Source organism: Otolemur garnettii, unplaced genomic scaffold (assembly GCF_000181295.1).
Source record: "Otolemur garnettii isolate 467f Iridium unplaced genomic scaffold, OtoGar3 scaffold00074, whole genome shotgun sequence".
Taxonomy (NCBI): Eukaryota; Metazoa; Chordata; class Mammalia; order Primates; family Galagidae; genus Otolemur; species Otolemur garnettii.
The window spans coordinates 4,578,925-4,597,654 of NW_003852469.1; the positions used below are offsets into that span (position 1 = coordinate 4,578,925).

At 44.9% G+C, this 18,730-nt stretch overlaps 1 protein-coding gene across 1 annotated transcript in view; it reads right to left on the reverse strand.

Annotated features, from left to right (window-relative positions):
- The window catches only part of DOCK5 (dedicator of cytokinesis 5), a 196,041-nt gene that overhangs the window by 41,983 nt on the left and 135,328 nt on the right, over positions 1–18,730 (reverse strand). The window contains exons 19-27 of the mRNA XM_012807685.2: positions 18,200–18,289; positions 16,821–16,921; positions 14,340–14,474; positions 11,253–11,364; positions 10,209–10,279; positions 9,548–9,654; positions 7,465–7,601; positions 2,951–3,046; positions 2,350–2,448 (exon numbers count right to left, since the gene is read on the reverse strand). Of these exons, the coding sequence (XP_012663139.1) occupies positions 2,350–2,448; positions 2,951–3,046; positions 7,465–7,601; positions 9,548–9,654; positions 10,209–10,279; positions 11,253–11,364; positions 14,340–14,474; positions 16,821–16,921; positions 18,200–18,289 (948 nt within the window). The remainder of the gene's footprint in view (positions 1–2,349; positions 2,449–2,950; positions 3,047–7,464; positions 7,602–9,547; positions 9,655–10,208; positions 10,280–11,252; positions 11,365–14,339; positions 14,475–16,820; positions 16,922–18,199; positions 18,290–18,730) is intronic.

Below are 18,730 nucleotides of genomic sequence, written 5' to 3' on the forward strand. Positions count from 1 at the left end.
CATGTAGTGGTAAGAACACTGCACTTGAGAGGCAGGGAGCCTGGGTTTAATTTCCAATCATATTTTTCTGAGACACCGGTTGGAGCACAGGCCTGGATTGATTCTAGCTAGAAGTGTGTGCCACGGGCCTCCCTGGACAGGCATGTTCGGACTTATCTCCACCCTCAATTCTGAAATCCTGGACAGAATTTGAGTTTCAAATTGTGCGGCATACATTTTAAGGACTTTTACCAATTGATGAACCATCATCCTATTTTGCTTTTCTTTCAAATCAATAAGAATTCAATAAGAATTTGTGAAGCAAAGATTCAATTTAGATGTCAGCTTTAGGCTTTGGACCCTGAGTCTACATTCAACTTTCAGTCATCTAAGTTAACAAGGCAGTATAATAAAAAGCAACTCGCAGAGGATCCCAAGGCCTCATTTTATCCACCACTTCTCAATGTCCTTCCTGGGATTCCCTCTGAAGGCAGCGTGAGAGCAAAAGGGGAAAGGCCCAGCTGTGCACAGCGGCCCTGCCCATGAGGACTATCAGCTCAGAGAAGTCACTGTGCATCTCCCGGCCTTACATCCCTCCTCAGGACAGCAATCCTACTTCAATTAGATATTACAGATGGAAGAACACACCATCCTTCTAGCAAACAGGAGTTACACCTTCCTTTTTCTTACCTAAGAATGGAGTTGAACTGTCAAGAATCTGAATTTAGAAATTCCCTATTCCACCTGCTTTCAGAAGGTAATTTGGAAAAAAGAATTGCTAAAATATTTTAGTGTTGATTTTGCTTTCTTTTACAATAATAATAAAATTATTTTTATAAGCAGCTACTCTTCTTGGGCATGTCCGCTTGCACAAAGCTAGGCCTTTCCTTTGCATGGATTCCATCGATACTCATGTTAACCCTCAAGGTAACTACTGTCTGACAGATGAGGAAACTGAGGCTTAGTGAGGTTAAATAGCAAGTTTCAAACCAGGAAATGAAAGAGTCAGAATTCAAACCCAGAGCTGGGTGTTCTAACACCTATCGGCAGATGGAGAACATGTAGCTGCTCTAGAACTCCCTCCCCTCTCCTCCCCTCCTCTCTGCCTTTTCCTCTCACGCCTGGTCACTGCAGACACAGCTACATACTGCCTTGGGCCCTGGGTCGTGCTGCCTGCCAGAGAGGGGTCTCAGAGAGGCCCGTGTCCAACACAGCTTCATGGGTGTCCAGTGCTGGACTAACATCTCCCCAGTGCCCGTGTCTGTCTATCATGAGGGCATCACAGAAAGGAGGGAGCTGCACATCCCTGGGTGCGCTGGGCACATACTCTCAGTATGATAGAAAGAAAGCAGAAAATCTAAACTACAAAGACTGCAGCCTGCATGGACGGTAGGAAGTTACACAGAGCAAAGGCCAGCACATTGTGGCACCAGTTTGCTACTCCAGCCCCACATCCAGCCAATATCTGTACAGAATCAGGCAGTATCTTCACAGACAGCTTAAGGGCCATGAACACGTCCCTGAAGGGAAGACTCAAGGAAGCAGTAGCCAGAGGCCTAACTCAGCCACTTACATGTGTGCTTAATAGCACCATGACAACAATTTCCTATTTAAAATGAAAGAGAAGAGAATATTTTCAATTGAAGGTAACTTCCAAATATTGTAAGGAACAGGGTAGGAGATTAGTTACCCTTCCGCTTCCCTATCCAAAATAATGGTATCAAGCTCTGCACACACCTCTGCCTTCTAAAAGTAACTACCGTCCCCTCATATTAAACACTATGCTCTTTGCAGAGCGGCAAAGATGTTTCTAAATAAGGACTCTCTCTCCATCTGAGAGGCTTAGGAGGAGGTGTGTGACAACCTTCGGTCTACCATGTTTCCCCCCAAATAAGACATACCCCAAAAATAAGCCCTAGCAGGATTTCTATGCATTTATTAAATATAAGCCCTACCCTGATAATAAGACCTAGTGATGGGCGTGGCTATGCATAGATGGCGTGGCTATGCATAGATAATATAAGCCCTACCCTGATAATAAGACCTAGTGATGGGTGTGGCTATGCTACGCCATGCATTTTGGCCCCCAGAGGAAGACATCTCCTGAAAATAAGCCCTAATGTGTCTTCTTGAGAAAAAATAAGTACAAGACAGTGTCTTATTTTCAGGGAAACATGGTATGTTGTCCATTCTTCAAAGCCTTCCAAGTAGTGAAAGGAAGAAGCAACTCTTCCCTCTGGTCATCAACCACACGGCCTTGGAGGGCGTGGGAGGAGAACCCCGTGCACACAGTGGACCCCAGGTGCACTTGTTTATTTAACCAACTACAAGAAGTCTTCAGGTTACCAGGCCCCAGCCAGGACAACTTACAATGATGTCCTGTTGGGTTTTGAAAGTGCTGATGTAGTGGCTGTAGTGACTGTCCTCCATCTGCCGTAGGATGGCAATCATGCAAGCCACAAAGCTGCCCTGGAGGGAAAAAGGAAACACAAAGCTAAGACTCTTCAGACCACCGGCCAAAGAAAGAAGAACCATGGACTCTGGTTTTTCCCCACACAACGAGCTGCAGACCAGGGACCCCAGGAAAGCGGAAACATGTGTAAAACGTCCCACGGGCCGTGCTTTGCTGTCTCCTCATCACACTACCTCCTTCCACTCTGGAGGGCTGTACGCAGCCCACTGATAGGTGTGACTTGGGGAATCCTGTAGGTCAGGGGACGCTAACTGGAAGCTGAGGTCAGGGGACGCTAACCGGAAGATCTCAGCTCCACCAGCAGCTGAGACACAGACTTCTCGGTGTGACCACGTGTGTGTCTCTCTCTGTCTGTCTTTCCCTCGCTTTCCCCCTTCTTAAGTTTATCCTTCTCCAGCATGTTCACTGTGCTGCTCTGGGTTTCTCTGTCGCTCCATGGATCGGGCTTACTCACGCTCCTGTCATCTCAGCCACGCGACCCATTAAAGGGACACTCACGATGTGGGGAGACTGTCGGTTCATCCCGATCACCGTCCGGTTGAGCCTTCTCAGCAGCCGTTCCATTATCAGCTGGATGTGCATCTCCGTGGGGCCCTGCGGGCAAAACACAGGATTGGACGCCCTTTCTCCTGACTCAGTTTCACTTTCTATTCTTTTTTTATTAAGACAGAGTCTCACTGCCTTGCCCCGGGTAGAGTGCCATGGCCTCATCATAACTCATGGGAACCTCAAATTCTTGGGCTCAAGAGAACCTCTTGCCTCAGCCTCCTAAGCAGCTAGGACTATAGGTGCCCACTACAATACCCAGCTATTTTTATTTTTAATTTTTGCCCAGCTATTTTTAGAGACAGGGTCTTGCTCTTGCTCAGGCTGGTCTTGAACTCCTGAGCCCAAGCAATCTACTTGCCTCGGAGTCCCAGAGTGCTAGGATTACAGGTGTGAGCCACTGTGCCTGGCCTCAACTTAACTTTTCAAAGTTTTCATCTCTCCTTGCTTCATGATAAATACTTTGAAAGTCCTATTTAAAACTGCAAATAACCAAGTGATTGCTGTATGTCTTTTTTGGCTTGATAACATTTTATTTACTTATTATTTTTAAAAATATTTAACTGACAGCTTGGCATCTGTGGCTCAAGCAGCTAAGGCGCCAGCCACATACACCTGGGCTGACGGGTTCGGATCCAGCCTGGGCCTGCGGAACAACAATGATGGCTGCAACCAAAAAATAGCTGGGCGTTGTGGCAGGTGCCTGTAGTCCCAGCTACTTGGGAGGCGGAGGCAGGAGAGTCGCTGGAGCCCAGGAGCTGGAGGTTGCTGTGAGCTGTGATGCCACAGCACTCTACTGAGGGCAACAGCTTGAGGCTCTGTCTCCAAAATAAATAAATAAATAAACGTTAACTGATGAACCTCGTATCTGTTCAGTGCATGCAGCATGATTTGATACAGACTGTGTGTTGAATATTACAACCAAACTAATTAACCTATCACCATCCAGGTTCACTTGAGAGCCCCAGAACTTGTCCATCTTATAACCAGAACTTTACACTGTTTGACAAACATCTCCCCATTCTCCCTCCGCCTCGACCCCTTCCCCCAACTTCTGTTTCAGCGCCTGCTTCCCACATATAAGTAAGATCATGCAGCACCTGTGTATTGCTATATGTAACTCTGCTGAAGTATCAGCGTTCTTAGACACGAATTCACCTTCATTTCCTCCCTCTCTGGCTTTTTTCTACTCATTAACTTTACTGAAAAATCACATCAAAGGAGTTTGGCTATAAAACCACCTACATGCTATGAACACCTTGTCTTCCTTGAAAAAGTCTGCAGAGGACTTAAAGTAAAAATCAAGGCGCCACCGTTTTGTGTCACTTCTGCTAACATCACCTCTCCTCTTCTTAACCAACCCCAGACGCAAAGGAAGCTACTAGCCAGATTTTAAAGTATTAACTGCACCGTCGGCAGAGCCATGAAGGCAGGTAAACCTCCAGACCTGGCCACGTTCTTTCGAGATCTTTGAGTGGGGAGAAGGAAAAGAGCCTGCATAGACTATTTTTCTTTTCTTGGACTGACAGATTGTGCCTCGGGTCTATTTGTTCAAATAGCCAAGGAGGATGCCGGGCCCATGCGGAAGGCGGCCCAGGGCTCACACTGACCCCTCCGTACTCACATGGGTGGACAGTCTTCTACTCAGGAGCACGTGGCCCTGTTACCATCCATTTATCTGACATTTCCTTACTCAGAGCTAACTAGATGTGCATGTCACGTGCTGGGCCCTGTGCAGAGGGATGAAAAGGAATACGGCTCCTCTGAGCCCTTAAGAGATTTCTACTCTGGGGGAAGGTGAGGGTGGGTGTTAGGGAGAGTCAGGGCATGAACATAAAGAAAGCTGAACAGCATCAGGATCCCAGCAGAGGGCAGGTGCGATGGGGCACAGTGCCTGCTTCTCTCATTCACTGCCGTGGTCCCCGCCTATCCCACTGGCAGGTGCGTGCAGGAAGCTTGCTAAGTGTTTGTGAGCTGAATTCGTAATTCAAGGTACAAAATGATAAACGCCTGAAAAAAGACTTAAGGGGAAGATGAAGGCTGCATGTACAGGGCTGTAGGAGGCTCACCCGCAAGGAGGGGCTTAACTCCAGCTGGACTTGAGAGGTGAGGACAATTCTAAGACAGAGCTGTGGATGAGGAGGGAACCCCACACCCTGAGAAGAGGAGAAAGAACAAATGCCAGTCATCGGAGATGAGAGGATAAAGTGATACTGTCCTAGTGCGTGCATTTAAAAATGCTCATGGAGGGAAATTGTACCAAAAATTATTAGATTTACTAGTTTAACAGAGCTCCAAAGTCAGTAGTTTTGAATGGGTCTGCTGAATACAGGGAGTGATATATTGGAAAGAGAAAAAACAAGCCAATTAAATCTCCTTGCACAGGATTTAAATATGTTCAAGTCATTTTTGAAGAGTCTTTCTGTGCAGAGACCAGGCAGGCAGAGATATTACGTATTAGAAAACAGGATCAGGCTGGGCACAGGGGCTCACACCTGTGATCCTAGCACTCTGAGAGGCTGAGGCAGGTGGACTGCTAGAGCTCAGGAGTTCAAGACCACCTTGAGCAAGAGCAAGACCCCATCTCTACTAAAAATAGAAAAACCAGCTGGGCGTGTGGCAGATGCCTGTAGTCCCAGCTACTGGGGAGGGTGAGGCAAGAGGATTGCTTAAGCTCAAGAGTTTGAGGTGGAAAAAAAAAAAAAAAAAGGCTCGGCGCCGGTGGCTCAAGCGGCTAAGGCGCCAGCCACGTACACCTAAGGTGGCGGGTTCGAATCCCCAGCCCGGGCCCGCCAAACAACAATGACGGCTGCAACCAAAAAATGGCCAGGCGTTGTGGCGGGCGCCTGTGGTCCCAGCTACTTGGGAGGCAGAGGCAGGAGACTCGCTTGAGCCCAGGAGTTGGAGGTTGCTGTGAGCGTGATGCCATGGCACTCTACCCAGGGGGACAGCTTGAGGCTCCGTCTCAAAAAAAAAAAAAAAAAAAAGAGTTTGAGGTGGCTGTGAGCTATGATGCCAAAGCACTCTACCCAGGGTGATAGAGTGACAATGTGTCTCCAAATAAATAAATAAAAATAAAAAATAGGGCCAGAATTGGAAGAGACCCAAGAGGTCATCTAGAATAATTCCTACATATTATGGGATCAGAAACGGAGACACTGAGAGATTGGCCTAAGGACACACAGCTACAGAGTGGGGACTAGAGTCCAAGTGCCCCACCTCCCACATCTCAGATTGACCTTGGAGCATAAACATACGCTTTCTCATACACCAGATCCCTGGCCAAACCCAAGCATCCAGCACGCTGCTGCCACACGTATAGGGCTTAGAACTTAATTTTATTTTCAATAATCACTGAGTCACAGGAATTAACTTAAAAAAAAAAATTACTGCATTCCTGACACAACAGGTTACATTTACGTATGACTGTAAACTCTTTGGTTAGAAACCAAATCCTCCATCACAAGATTTCTTGGGAAAATGTATTGCATTTTATGAAGTGGTTTCTATAAACATAATCAAAAAAGTGGAGAATGACCTATAATGAGGTCAAATGACTATCAAATAAACAGTACCCTGGGGGGCAGGGGCGTGGGCTGTGAGTTGACAGGGTGAGCTAGATAAGCTGGGTACTCTGAGACCGGGGTGTGGAACGGCAGAAATGCAGATGTGTTGAGAAAATTACGAGCAAGAAAAAAGGTTGGCTGTGGTCAGACAGTGGTGGACCCTTGACGGGTGAGCTGAGGGTTTAGCTACAGGGACAGGCACAGAATATCTCTGAGCAGAACAGAATCTGAAGATACTGCTAAGAGAAAGGAAACAGGCAAACCCAGGGTGGTTTTCCTCTTCTGTGGGAACACCTGTGCCATGCGGCCAGCATGCCGGTGGGGACTGTGGTTTGGGGCAATACACCTTTCTTTTGCTCAATCCTCAGCTGCTCAACCAAACACACTCTGCAGACTTCTGCAGCCCCCTGTGCGGAGCTCTGCTGAGGGCTGAGGATGTGGCAAATCAGTCAAGTTCAACTCCACTCTTGGGAGGCAGATCCCAAAGAAGACCCAAGATAAGAAACATAACGTCCCCTGAGCTCCAGGGACAGCATGAACGTCAGAGAGCATATGAACTTGAAGCTTCTCGCAGAAGCTCAGGAATCTCTATCATAGTGTTGTCAGGAACCAGAGGATAAGAGAATAGAGGTTTCTGCGCAAAATAAGAAAGTCTCGATGGGGGTTTCTGGTGGGGTGCACCAAGCAAGCCTGGAAGCTCAGCTAGCGGAGGGCCCGGCTGACTTCACCTGGACCTGTATTTGCACAGGACACTCTGGCCTCTCAGATTATCCCCCAAAATGGGCAATGACCGCCCGATACCTGGGTTCAAAATGAGAGCAGGCAGGACATGGAGTCTCTCCTGCCTGGTGCAGAGAGGCCGGTGTGTGCTCTGTGCACATCAGCGATGCCACGACTCACCACATCCTTCCTGTCCAGCACCTCCAGGATGCCGCTGAGCAGCTGCGAGCTCGCCTCGTGGTCAGGCCTGCTGGAGTTGTCGTCCAGCTGGCCGCTGAGCTGGTCTGTTAGCAGCGGCAGCAGCACATCTCTGCACTCTGAGGAAGAAAAGGCAGACAGCTCAGACCCCAGTGCAGCCTCCTTAACTGCCTGTCTCTTCTCTGTGACTCTCTCCGCCCGGCCCAGCAGCTCCAGGCTCTAGAGTCAGCCCGACAGGGGGAAGCCACCCAGCAGCGCCTGGTTTTTGGAATGCAATTTCGGCTTAGTAACTGGATTACAATACGAACTAAGAAAAGAAGCCCCCGCCTTGATGAGTTAGTGTGAGGATTCGGCAAAGTATTTAATAATTTCTCTAGCTTTTTAAAATGCCTATGTAGGTGAAAGTGAAATCACCAGGAAAAGGAAGCAAGTTAAAACACTTTTGCAAAAGGGTTTGCGCCTGATGGAGAAAATTGACTATGACATTCTTATCAATTCCAAACTTCCCTAGTACATTTTGACACAACTGATGGACATCCCACTCACGTCCCCGCAGGTGTGTGGATCACAGAAAGTAAAGAATGATCTACTGTGTCTTCCTGCTGGGATCTTCACCGTCATAGCACATTTTTACGATGAGTCCAGGTCCTTACATGACTATTAGCAGTGGTCATGCTTTCTCTGGAACTACTCAGTATGTGCTTGCTCTTGTGTTTTCAAAACGCCTCATTTTTATTGCCTTAATTATCTTTTTTGCACCCGCAGGGCCAGAGATTATCAAAGCATATTAAGATGTTTAGTAATAATTTGTTTTCTACTTAAGAACATTCACTAGCTTTCTGAAGACACTGACGCCTCTGTATCCCGGACACATTTAAAATTTTTTTTCACTTTTAAACATATTTATTGCTATTTAATTCACATACCATATGATGAACATTTAAAATTTCTAAGCACAACTTCACAGGGTCAAAAAATACAGAACCACAAGAGGCAACCGATATGATCTAGTTCAATTCCGCCTTCCATGGAAATAGAAGCTGAGACTTCGAGAAGGTCACTCATTTGTTTAAAGTTACATAACTAGCCAGGGGCAAGGCCAGGAGGGCTCTGCCACCATAATCACTCAGCTTGTCTGATTTCTGAGGCAGCCTGACCCTTTGCAGACCCCCATGTGTATACACCACATGCGGTCACCCCCTGCAACTCTTCCCTGGCAGGAACTCCAAAGGAAGCTCCCTCCAGCCATCCAGTTTTGGGTTTATGGGGAAGGCCCAGGTATTAGACATCCTGCTCATATCAGCTTTGGGATAGGAGCACAATGATTCAGGGTGGCTATTTACAAAATGAAAAGTATTTCACTACCATAAGAGATTTTTCTTCTTCCCAGACCCCTCTCTTCACAGGGGTTTGCTGGTAATCTGGCTCCCAACTATCCCGTAAAGAAAAGCTCTTAATTTACAGTGTTTGCCAGTATCCCTTGTGTAAATACTTCCAGGACAGTCAATTTCTAGCTACTAATGTGCTGTCACGGACAGTGGATTGAGAAGGGCCGCATGTACCACCAGCTCTCCTAAGCCCATACGAGTAGGATCCAGCACACTGTGGACTCCCCCCACCTGGTTTGGAGCTTATGCAACTGGTTGAAGAAGATAAATTTGTTTAAAAAAGGACCATCTTTCCCATTTGCCTGTTACTTTCTGGGATCCTTCTTTTTTTTCTTTTTTGGCAGTTTTTGGCCAGGGCTGGGTCCGAACCCGCCACCTCCAGCATATGGAGCCGGCATCCTACTACTTTGAGCCACAGGCACCGCCCCTGGGGTCCTTCTTTCCTGAAGACAAAATTAACAAGCCACTTGCTGGCCGTTCTAATGAGGGACTATTGGAAATACCATGCTGACTTCAGCTTCTGCTTAAAACCGGGTCTTCCAGGAGGACCTTAAGTGCTAAACGACTTGGCGACTTGGTGAGTACGTTATTAACATTTAGAAGAAAAAAATCAAATGCTGGCAGCAGAAGAAACAGGCCAACCGCTCAGGAAGCAGCAGTTTTTGGCGGAGACTCACCCGACTGCTGAAAAAGACTGCTCTCCACGATCTTGGCCATGCAGTTCAGCTTCTGCCGCACTAGCTGGTTGTCAGGGATGCTCTGGATGAACTTGCAGAAGAGCACGCTGGAAGACAAGGCCCCGTCAGTGTTTTCATCCTGATTCACTTCTCTCCTGCACTCTGACATTAGGGAATGTTGAAGTTTTATCTCGAATACTCCCAAAGGACCACAGAGTCTGCCCCCAGGCAGCACCAGGGAGACTGTATTCCTTGCTCATAGAGGACTCTGGGGCTGACGGTTACAGCTGCCAAAGCTCATCCCATATCCATTAGCACTTTCTAGACCAGCCTTTGTGCAAACTGCCTTTCCCAGCTGACTGTGACTCTGCTGTCCACCCCGGTCTGATTCTGCATTCCTGCTACGCCCGGAAGCATATTATTACACACCGTCTTTAGGAGTTAATTTTATGTTTGCACGTCTTATTTCCCCAGACCAAACCTCTCTCAGGGTAGATTCTGTGGGTTCTTTTATATATTCCACAAAACTGAGCATCAAGAAGCGCTCAGTTAATACTCGCTGAACAATCAAAGCATCTGCAGCGGCCCCGGTTCCAGCCCAGGGGGGCATCTGCTTCTCTCCTAAATTCAACAACCTTTTTTTTTTTTTTTTGCCATTTACCTGAGCTCAACAGGATCAAACACAAGTTTGACGTCATTAATTATGCTAGGAAGATACTTCAAAGCTGCCCCCTGTAAGAAAAACACCAAAGGCAGATTCAGTTGCCAAGCAGGACAAAAACAGAATTACTGTTTGATCAGAAAAGGCTGTACTTAGAGCTGAAACAGCGAACTGGACACAGATACCCCCTCGATAAAAAGGAAAGCTGATGTTGCCACACGCAGCCTCCTGAAGTCTTTCTCCTACAAATGCAGGAGGTAGGACTTTGGGTCTTTTCTTCTAGGAGGCCCTGTCCATTTGGAATTCGTTTTTCTATCTAAGGACTTAAATTCTGGAAGTTTCCCTCCCAAACTTGACATAAAGAACAAGGAATAAATAGTAAAGTTCAATTTTCCTTTTAGACACAGAGTCTTACTTTATCGCCCTTGGTAGAGTTCTGCAGCTCAGAGCTCACAGCAACCTCCAACTCCTGGGCTTAGGTGATTCTCTACCCTCAGCCTCCCGAGTAGCTGGGACTACAGGCACCCACCACAACGCCCGGCTATTTTTTTGTTGCACTATGGCTGGGGCCGGGTTTGAATCCGCCACCCTCGGTATATGGGGCCGGCGTCCTACTCACTGAGCTACAGGCACTGCCCTAAAGTTCAAATTTGGCATCTTGAATGTTTAGGTCTCATATTTTTTAAAAAATTTGATGATAACGAAGAGGATGGTGACTTTACACTTCTGGGAAGAACAGGAGGACTGAGAATCAAACGTCACCACCTGTCACACCACTGGGGTCAGTTTGCGGAAATCGGGGTCATGACAGCCATTCCAGGGAGGTCTAAAAGGGCACCCTGTCTTTGGCAAACTGACCTTTGAAAACAGAAATCTCCATAGGGAAGTGACTTTTTCCTTTACTTTCCACAAGTCATACAGAAATTCATAAGCTATCCTTCCATAATCAATTTGTTTCCCTCCTACGACGACCTATTCTAAGTTGTCCCAAAACGTCCTCACTGACAGTCCTCAGAGTTTCCCAACTAAGACTCTTGAGCTGACCTTGATCTTGATGGCTTCCTCCAGAGGCCTGTCCATGAGCATATTGAAAGCCAGAAACAACTGGCGGATGGAATTGTTAAACTCATCTCCATCTTCACTTTGGCCATAAAATCTTAAAGGGAAAAAGAGAAAAGACGTTGGACATCTTTAAAAGACATTGTATGACAGATGTGTCGGGAAGGACGTGTTCCTGGCTTATAGCTGGAGCTGTGTTTCCCATTTAAAAAAGAAAATTGTCAGATCAAAAAAACAATGCTGGGGGCTCAGTGTCTTGCTGGTCACCGTTTCAAATTGTGCAGTGAGATGTCTTGGGGTGCTCTAAGGAGGTTCCAGGAGGACCAGACCCCTAGTACCTGCTCAGACTTCCCAGATCACTGCACGTGGCTAATTTTTCTTATTATTTTTTTATAGACATGGGGTCTTGCTACATTGCCCAGTCTGGTCTTAATGTTCTGGCCTCAAGCAATCCTCCCACCATGGTCTCCTAAAGTGCTGGAATTACAGACATGAGTCACTGTATCCAGCCTCATTAAACATTTTTTAGAACAATTTTTAAAAGTATGTACTTACTGTAGCAATTTAAAAAATAGAAAAAGCTGAATAATAAAAATAGTATAAATTTTAAAAATGTTAATAATATAATTTAAAATGCAAAAAAAAAATAAAAGCAACAAATAAAAAGTGACACTCTGTCACCTGGAGTTTTAATCCTATAAATATTATAGCATGAGGTCCACCTAGTTTTCCCATTTTATACAAATCTCAAACCTATATTGTTTTTGAAATGTACTGTACTTACGTTTAATAATTTTGTTTTATAATTTAAAAATCTATCACGGTCATCTTTCCTCATTAATGTACTCCACATTTGAAAGGACTGACTATATACACTGTCACAGTCATTTCATATCTGATATATTTTTGCCCCATTAGATAAACTCCTAGATGGGGTGTTACTGGACAAATTAACACTTTTTTTTTCTTTTTATAAAATTTATGCTTTTCATTCATAGTGCCACATTTATAATCCTGCGTAATTTATATTCCCACTAGCATTAAAATTTAATACATAACCAATTTTTGTCCCATATTAACAGACAAAGACATTTAATCTTTGCCAGACATATAAGACAGTGTGTGTGTCCTGCATTCTTTCGATAGTATATATATTTCTTAAAAATTTCATCACGTAAAATTTTTCTTTTATAACGTAGCTGTTTTGTTTTCTATAGTTTAGGGAAATTTAACCCAACTACAGCCCAAGATGAAAGAGAAAGAGGAAGGGGTAGGGGGAGGATAAATGGAGGGAGGGTAATTGGTGGGATCACACCTTTGGTGCATCTTACAAGGGTACATGTTAAATCTACTAAGTGTAGAATATAAATGTCTTAACACAATAACTAAGAAAATGCGGTGAAGGCTATGTTAACCAGCTTGATAAAAGTATTTTAAATGGTATATAAAACCAGCACACTGTACCCAATAATTGCATTAAGTTACACAGCTATGATTTAATAAAAAAAATTTCATCACTTAAAAGTTCACCTTTATAACGTAGCTGTTTGTTTTCTATAGTTTAGGGAAATTTATCTTTTTTGTTTTTTTGCAGATTTTGGCTGGGCCGGGTTTGAACCTGCCACCTCCGGTATATGGGGCCGGCGCCCTACTCATTGAGCTCCAGGCGCCGCCCGAATTTATCATTCTTTTATTGATTTATAAGAGCTTTCACTCAGTAAGGCGATTAACCTTTCATCTATACTACATATTATAAGCTTTCCCCCCCAGGTTAACTGCATGTCTTTAATTTTATGTTTTCTTTTAGAAAAACACATGCTCAAATCTATAATCTTTTCCTTTCTGCCTTGGGAAGAAATTTTAACCATTTGGAAATCCAGCTACCTCTGAAAAACAGGAAAGGCAGTGGGGTTGTGGGCGTTCCCTGCAATGATACTTCTTCCACGCTCTGTTCTAATTTTGGTAAAACTGTTATGTCAAGAATCCAAACAACAAATTATCCTATCTCCACAGCTGTAGTTTGACCACGTAGCTACATGTGATGGCAGCACAGAACGCATATTTTGGGAAACATCTCCCCCAAACAACTGACCTCTCTGCTGCCGGCAAGAGATCATGGTCCTAGATTTTTATTTCCAACATTGTCATGAAGCCACTAACATGTAAGATACAATCATGCCACAAGAAACTGATTCCCTAGAGCTGCTGTCACCAACACAGACTCCTTTTTTTTAATTGAGCAATAATCATATTAATAATGCAAAAAAAGTAACATTCCCATTGTCAAATAAGAGCATGTCTATTACAGAATGCTTTGACTCTGAGGTTCAGTATGGAGTCATCAGTTAACTCCTTATTTTTTTCCAAAGTCTCAAAAAATAGACAACTAATATTTATAAATTAAAAAATATATATTTCAAAAAATAGATCATGCCAAATCTTATAGACAATAGAAAAAGAAGAAATACTTCAAAATCATTCTATTTCATCTCAATACACCTGATATTAAAATTGGAAAAAATATAGTATTATAAAGGGGAAATTACCAACATATTTCACTTATAAATGAGGATGCAATATCCTAAACAACATATTAACAACTTGAATTAAAAATTAATGTTTAAGTAATGTACTCTGGTCAAAATTAAATCCAGTTTATGTGAGATTAGCCACTATTTTCTTTTTCTTTTCCATCACCCCCTCCCTCCTTCTCTGTCTGCTCTCCCCTTCCACCATGCCCTACTGTGTCACTGATTGTCCTCATATTGAAGTTGAATACATAGGATTCATACTTCTCCAGGTGGCTAAAGGAGACTTCTAGCACGTGGCTCCTTTAGCCACCTGCATCCCTGAATCCTGCGGTCATTACTGCCCCAGGATTCTGCTGACCCGCTTGCCTTGACATGGACCTTCTCCAACAGACTCAGAGGCCACCTCCATCTTCAGCCCAGCAGTTCTAGAATTTGACAATTCTAAAAACCCAGCTGCTCACAGCGCTGAGCGTCAGTGTGAGGAATAAGGGAGATGAGAAGGAGACACAGACAGCTGCACGCCCCACCGTCCTCACGCTACCTCAGGTAGAGCACTCGAGACTGGATGATGAATCTGAACAAGTACTTCAAGGCTTTCAGAGCGGCAAAAAGCAATTCCGTCTTGCTGGAGTCATCTGCGTTAGCCACGTAAAAGTTCAGTACCTTGGAGAGTTTCCTTCAAAGGGTAAGAAAGAAACATCAATAAGGCTAATGTGATGCCCTGAGGCTGGGATGAACTGTGTAAGAAGGGAACTTGGCATATTAAAGCAAAAGTGACAACTCTAACTTATCTTCTAGAATATGCCCTGACCAGGGAAATTAACTTTTATACAATGTAGTATGCCTATCTGCAGTCTAGGGTATCTGTTTCTGCTTAGAAGAATAGTTTTAAGCCCTTTGTAGGATGAAACAGAAGGGCTAAGAAATGAAAGAGATTGCCTGGGTTCACAGGTTCAAGACCAGCCTGAGCAAGAGCAAGACCTCGTCTCTAAAAATAGCCGGGCGTTGTGGCGGGCACCTGTAGTCCCAGCTACTAGGGAGGCGGAGGCAAGAGGATTGCTTGAGCCCAAGAGCTGGAGGTTGCTGTGAGCTATGATGCCATGGCACTCTACCAAGGGTGATAAAGTGAGACTGTCTCAAAAAAAAAAAAAAAAAGAAAAAGAAATGAAAGAGGCAGAGTGATCCAAGTCAGGGGCTATTTTAATTTCTGGCATGTAACACAGACATCTTCAGACGCTCCTTGAAGGGAGGGATTATGTTTGCTTCAAGTGGTTACCTTAAAAGAAGTCTAATGCTTTCCATTCCACCCAGCCTCTTTGGGATCCAAAAATACGGAGCCGTAGAGCGCTACTCAGCCATAAAAAGATGAATTAGACGTTTGTAACAATCTGATTAGAACCGGAGACCTTTCTCCCAAGTGAAGTATCTCAAGAATGGAGATGCAAACACCACAAGAACTCACTACTAAATTGGAGGTAACCAACGGCCACACATGTGCACAGAAGGAAGAAAAACTCGGTGGAAATTGATGGGGGGAGGAGCAAAACCCTACCTAACGGGGACAGTGAACTTACTTGGGCAACGGTCTCACCTACAGCTGGGACTCAAGCATTACAAAAGCAATCTATGTCACCTAAAACATTTGTGTCCCCTTAATATTTTGAATTTTAATTAGAAACCAACTCAGGCATGTAAATTGAAGGGAAGATAATAGTAAAAAAAAAAATAGGTAAAACTAAATTAAAAAATATACACACATGGTGTGAGATGGTAACTCCTGTGAGTACAATGAGAGCTCAATGGGACCCTCTAGAACAGCGGTCTCAACCTTCCTGATGCCACAACCCTTTAATACAGTTCCTGTGGGTCGCAACCCACAGGTTGAGAACCGCTGCTCTCAAACATTCCTGGTTCTAAGCGTCTCAACAGATACAACCATCGTGGGAGTTTAGGTTGCTCTTTGTGTCCTTCCAGAGTTTGGGGGCTAGGAATGGTCTTGATCTTGTACTAATTCAGACTTCTGAGGGCACTCCTATTTTAAAAGTTCCTTCTGGGAATCTCTGAGCTCTTCTAGAGTTATAAAAAACAAAAAATCCAAAGGAAACCTACAGAATTAAGTCTTGTGAATAAACCCAGATTACGACCACTGGGAGTGTTGAGTGTGGCCCGGTGTAAGTGAGATCCATAGGGATAGGATGTCCCCACATGAGGCCACTGTTCTCATGGACTGTGAGGCTCCGGGGTGGAAATCACCCCACTGCTGGAGTGTCTGCAGAGAGATCAGGTCAGCAGCTGCCCTGACAGGTCAGTGACAACGTCAACTCGATGTGGTGTAAGCCATTGTCAAAATAAAAAGTCTGTTTACCAACACCGGCTAGAACCCTTTCTCTGTTTATCACATCGCTGTGCACGATAATTGAGGGGTGACAGGCACACCCGATGCCATGATGGGCTGAACCCTCCAGGGCAAAGTGCGGAGTGGACGTCAGTTGCTTTCCTTGTCAGCGGCATGTAAACCAAAGACGGAAGGAAGGCTACACTACAGAAAGGGAGAGGCCACTCCCTCTTCTTCAAATGACAAGAAGTTCAAATCTTCACATACCCGTAAGAAATACACCTTAGAAGCACCTGTGGTACGAGGATGTGACCTGTTCTCCCATTAGACTTGGTCTTCCTTTCATTCGCTATTTGGTCCCCTTGGGAGCTCATGCCAATCCCACCAGTGTCCAATTCCTGAGATCCTGAGTTTGGTCATCTGTCCTTGGTCCTGCTCCTAACTGGCTTTGACTCCTCACCTGGATGTTCTGCAGTCCTAAGGAGACGTAGCCTTATCCAGAACAAAGGCCAGGACCAACCCCTGTTCCAGGGTTAGAACACCTGGATGGTTCCCTCTTTCCACCAGGAAGCTTAGACTGAAGCACGACAGCCACATTTACAGAATGCAGGTGGCTCCTGCTTCATCAACAACCCCCAGAGCACAAATCCAGTAATTCAACATGCAGGTCCCTCGAATCATACTTACACGTACGCCAGAGTGGCGCTGAAGTGCTTGTAAATGTAGGTCTCGAGTACAGGATTAAAATGCTGGAACTTGATGTCCCCTATCAGGGAAATGATAAAAACCTGCCAATAGTGGAAAACGTCAGTAGTGACACTGCACAGCCCCCGGCCTCCCGTCACCAGGCTGGAGTTTAGCACCCTGGTGCCCCCTTTCCTTCCTCGCTCATGTGGCCTTCCCTCTCTACTGCTCCAAAGTCAAGTCTCGGGGTTCATATTTATTCCGCACAAATAGACTATTATATGTTAAATGCCATGAAGACACTGATCCAAGCCAGCACCCCTGGCCTCGGGGAGCCACTGTCTCAAACAGAGAGCGGTTGGCACACAAGTAACCCACAGAGCTGGTGACACAGGGCAGGACATTTTTCCCCGGGGTACAGTCTGAGCACCCTCAGTAATTGAGTCAAGTCTCCCAATCCGCCCCTGATATGTCACCTCGCACCACTTCAGGTGCATAGGTTACAAAGGACAGGAGAGTACTTGGGGGTTCCGTACGTGCCCACTGCCAGCTGCTCCATCCCACAGGAACGTGTCTCCAGACCTTGACTATAACTATAGTCTCTCTTTCCCATAAACCTGAGCCTGCCTGGGTTACATCCTCCGTATGTGACCCTTCCTCTTTTTATTTTACATCCTTAGCTTTAACCCCCTCACCACTCCCTACACTGATCAACCTCTCCAAGCTGGTGAATCACCTCTCTCCTCAGCTGCCAACATGGGGGTCAAAGTCTGCCCTGAATTTACACCCTCACAACATGCAAATGAGGCTCAGCTTGGACCCTTGGCCTTCCTCCCCTCCACTGCCCACCTTGGGCTGCTTAGATCATGATACCACTTCCCCCATCCTGATTTCATTCTTGGAATGCGTTATACATTTAATCACTTTGTGTGACAAAGTCAACTGTCTGCTGGTGGATAAAGTAACTTGTGAGGCCCGGACTCATCTCTGACACCTGAATTCTCTCTCACACGAACAAACAGACACACAACATGAGTGGTTTTCTCGGTTCCTGTTATCTTCTGCCTTATGACTAAATAACAGAAAAGTGAAAAAAGGGGGTCCCGATTTTTAATGGGATAAAACACCTTCTTTTCCCTAATGAGAAAGAGAAAGCTTACAGAAAAGTGGGCTCTAACAAGATACAAAGAGATAAAGGCCCGGAATAGAAGTCGTTTGCTATTACTGCTACTCCCAGGAATTTAGCCGGAAGAGAAACATCCAGAGAGACGCAAACAAATATTTATGCAACAAGATGTTTATCACAATTACTCATTCTAGGGAAACACGGAAAACTATCCAGTTGTAAGATTAAACACTAGTCAATAGGCTTAACTGCTCACCAACGCATCAAACACGAGGAAGTCGTAGGCCTCACTGTCTGACATTTCCATCATGATGTTAAAAAGGGCATCCAGCGTGTCTTGCAAAAACTGAAGGTAAGAAAAACAGAGAGGTTATGTTTGGTGCTTTCATACAGCTCCATTCTGCGGAACTTTAGGGACAACTAGGTTTCAAGAGAGTAGGTCTTTTTTTAAAAATAGAATTTTCTTAAAAACTGGCACACTTGCATAGCAAGGTAGATACCTTTTGTATTTATGATGATTGGGTTCATTTAAAATGGTAAATGAGTTATTGTGTTAAGACACAATTTATATTCTACACCTAGTAAATTTCACATGTACCCTTGTAAGATGCACCTTAGGTGTGGTCCCACCATAGTTAACACAATAACTAAGAAAATGCCGTGAAGGCTGTGTTGACCAGTTTGATGAGAGAATTTCAAATTGTATGTAAAACCAGCACATTGTACCCCATGATTGCATTAATGTACACAGCTATGATTTAATAAAAAAATAAAATAAAATAATTAA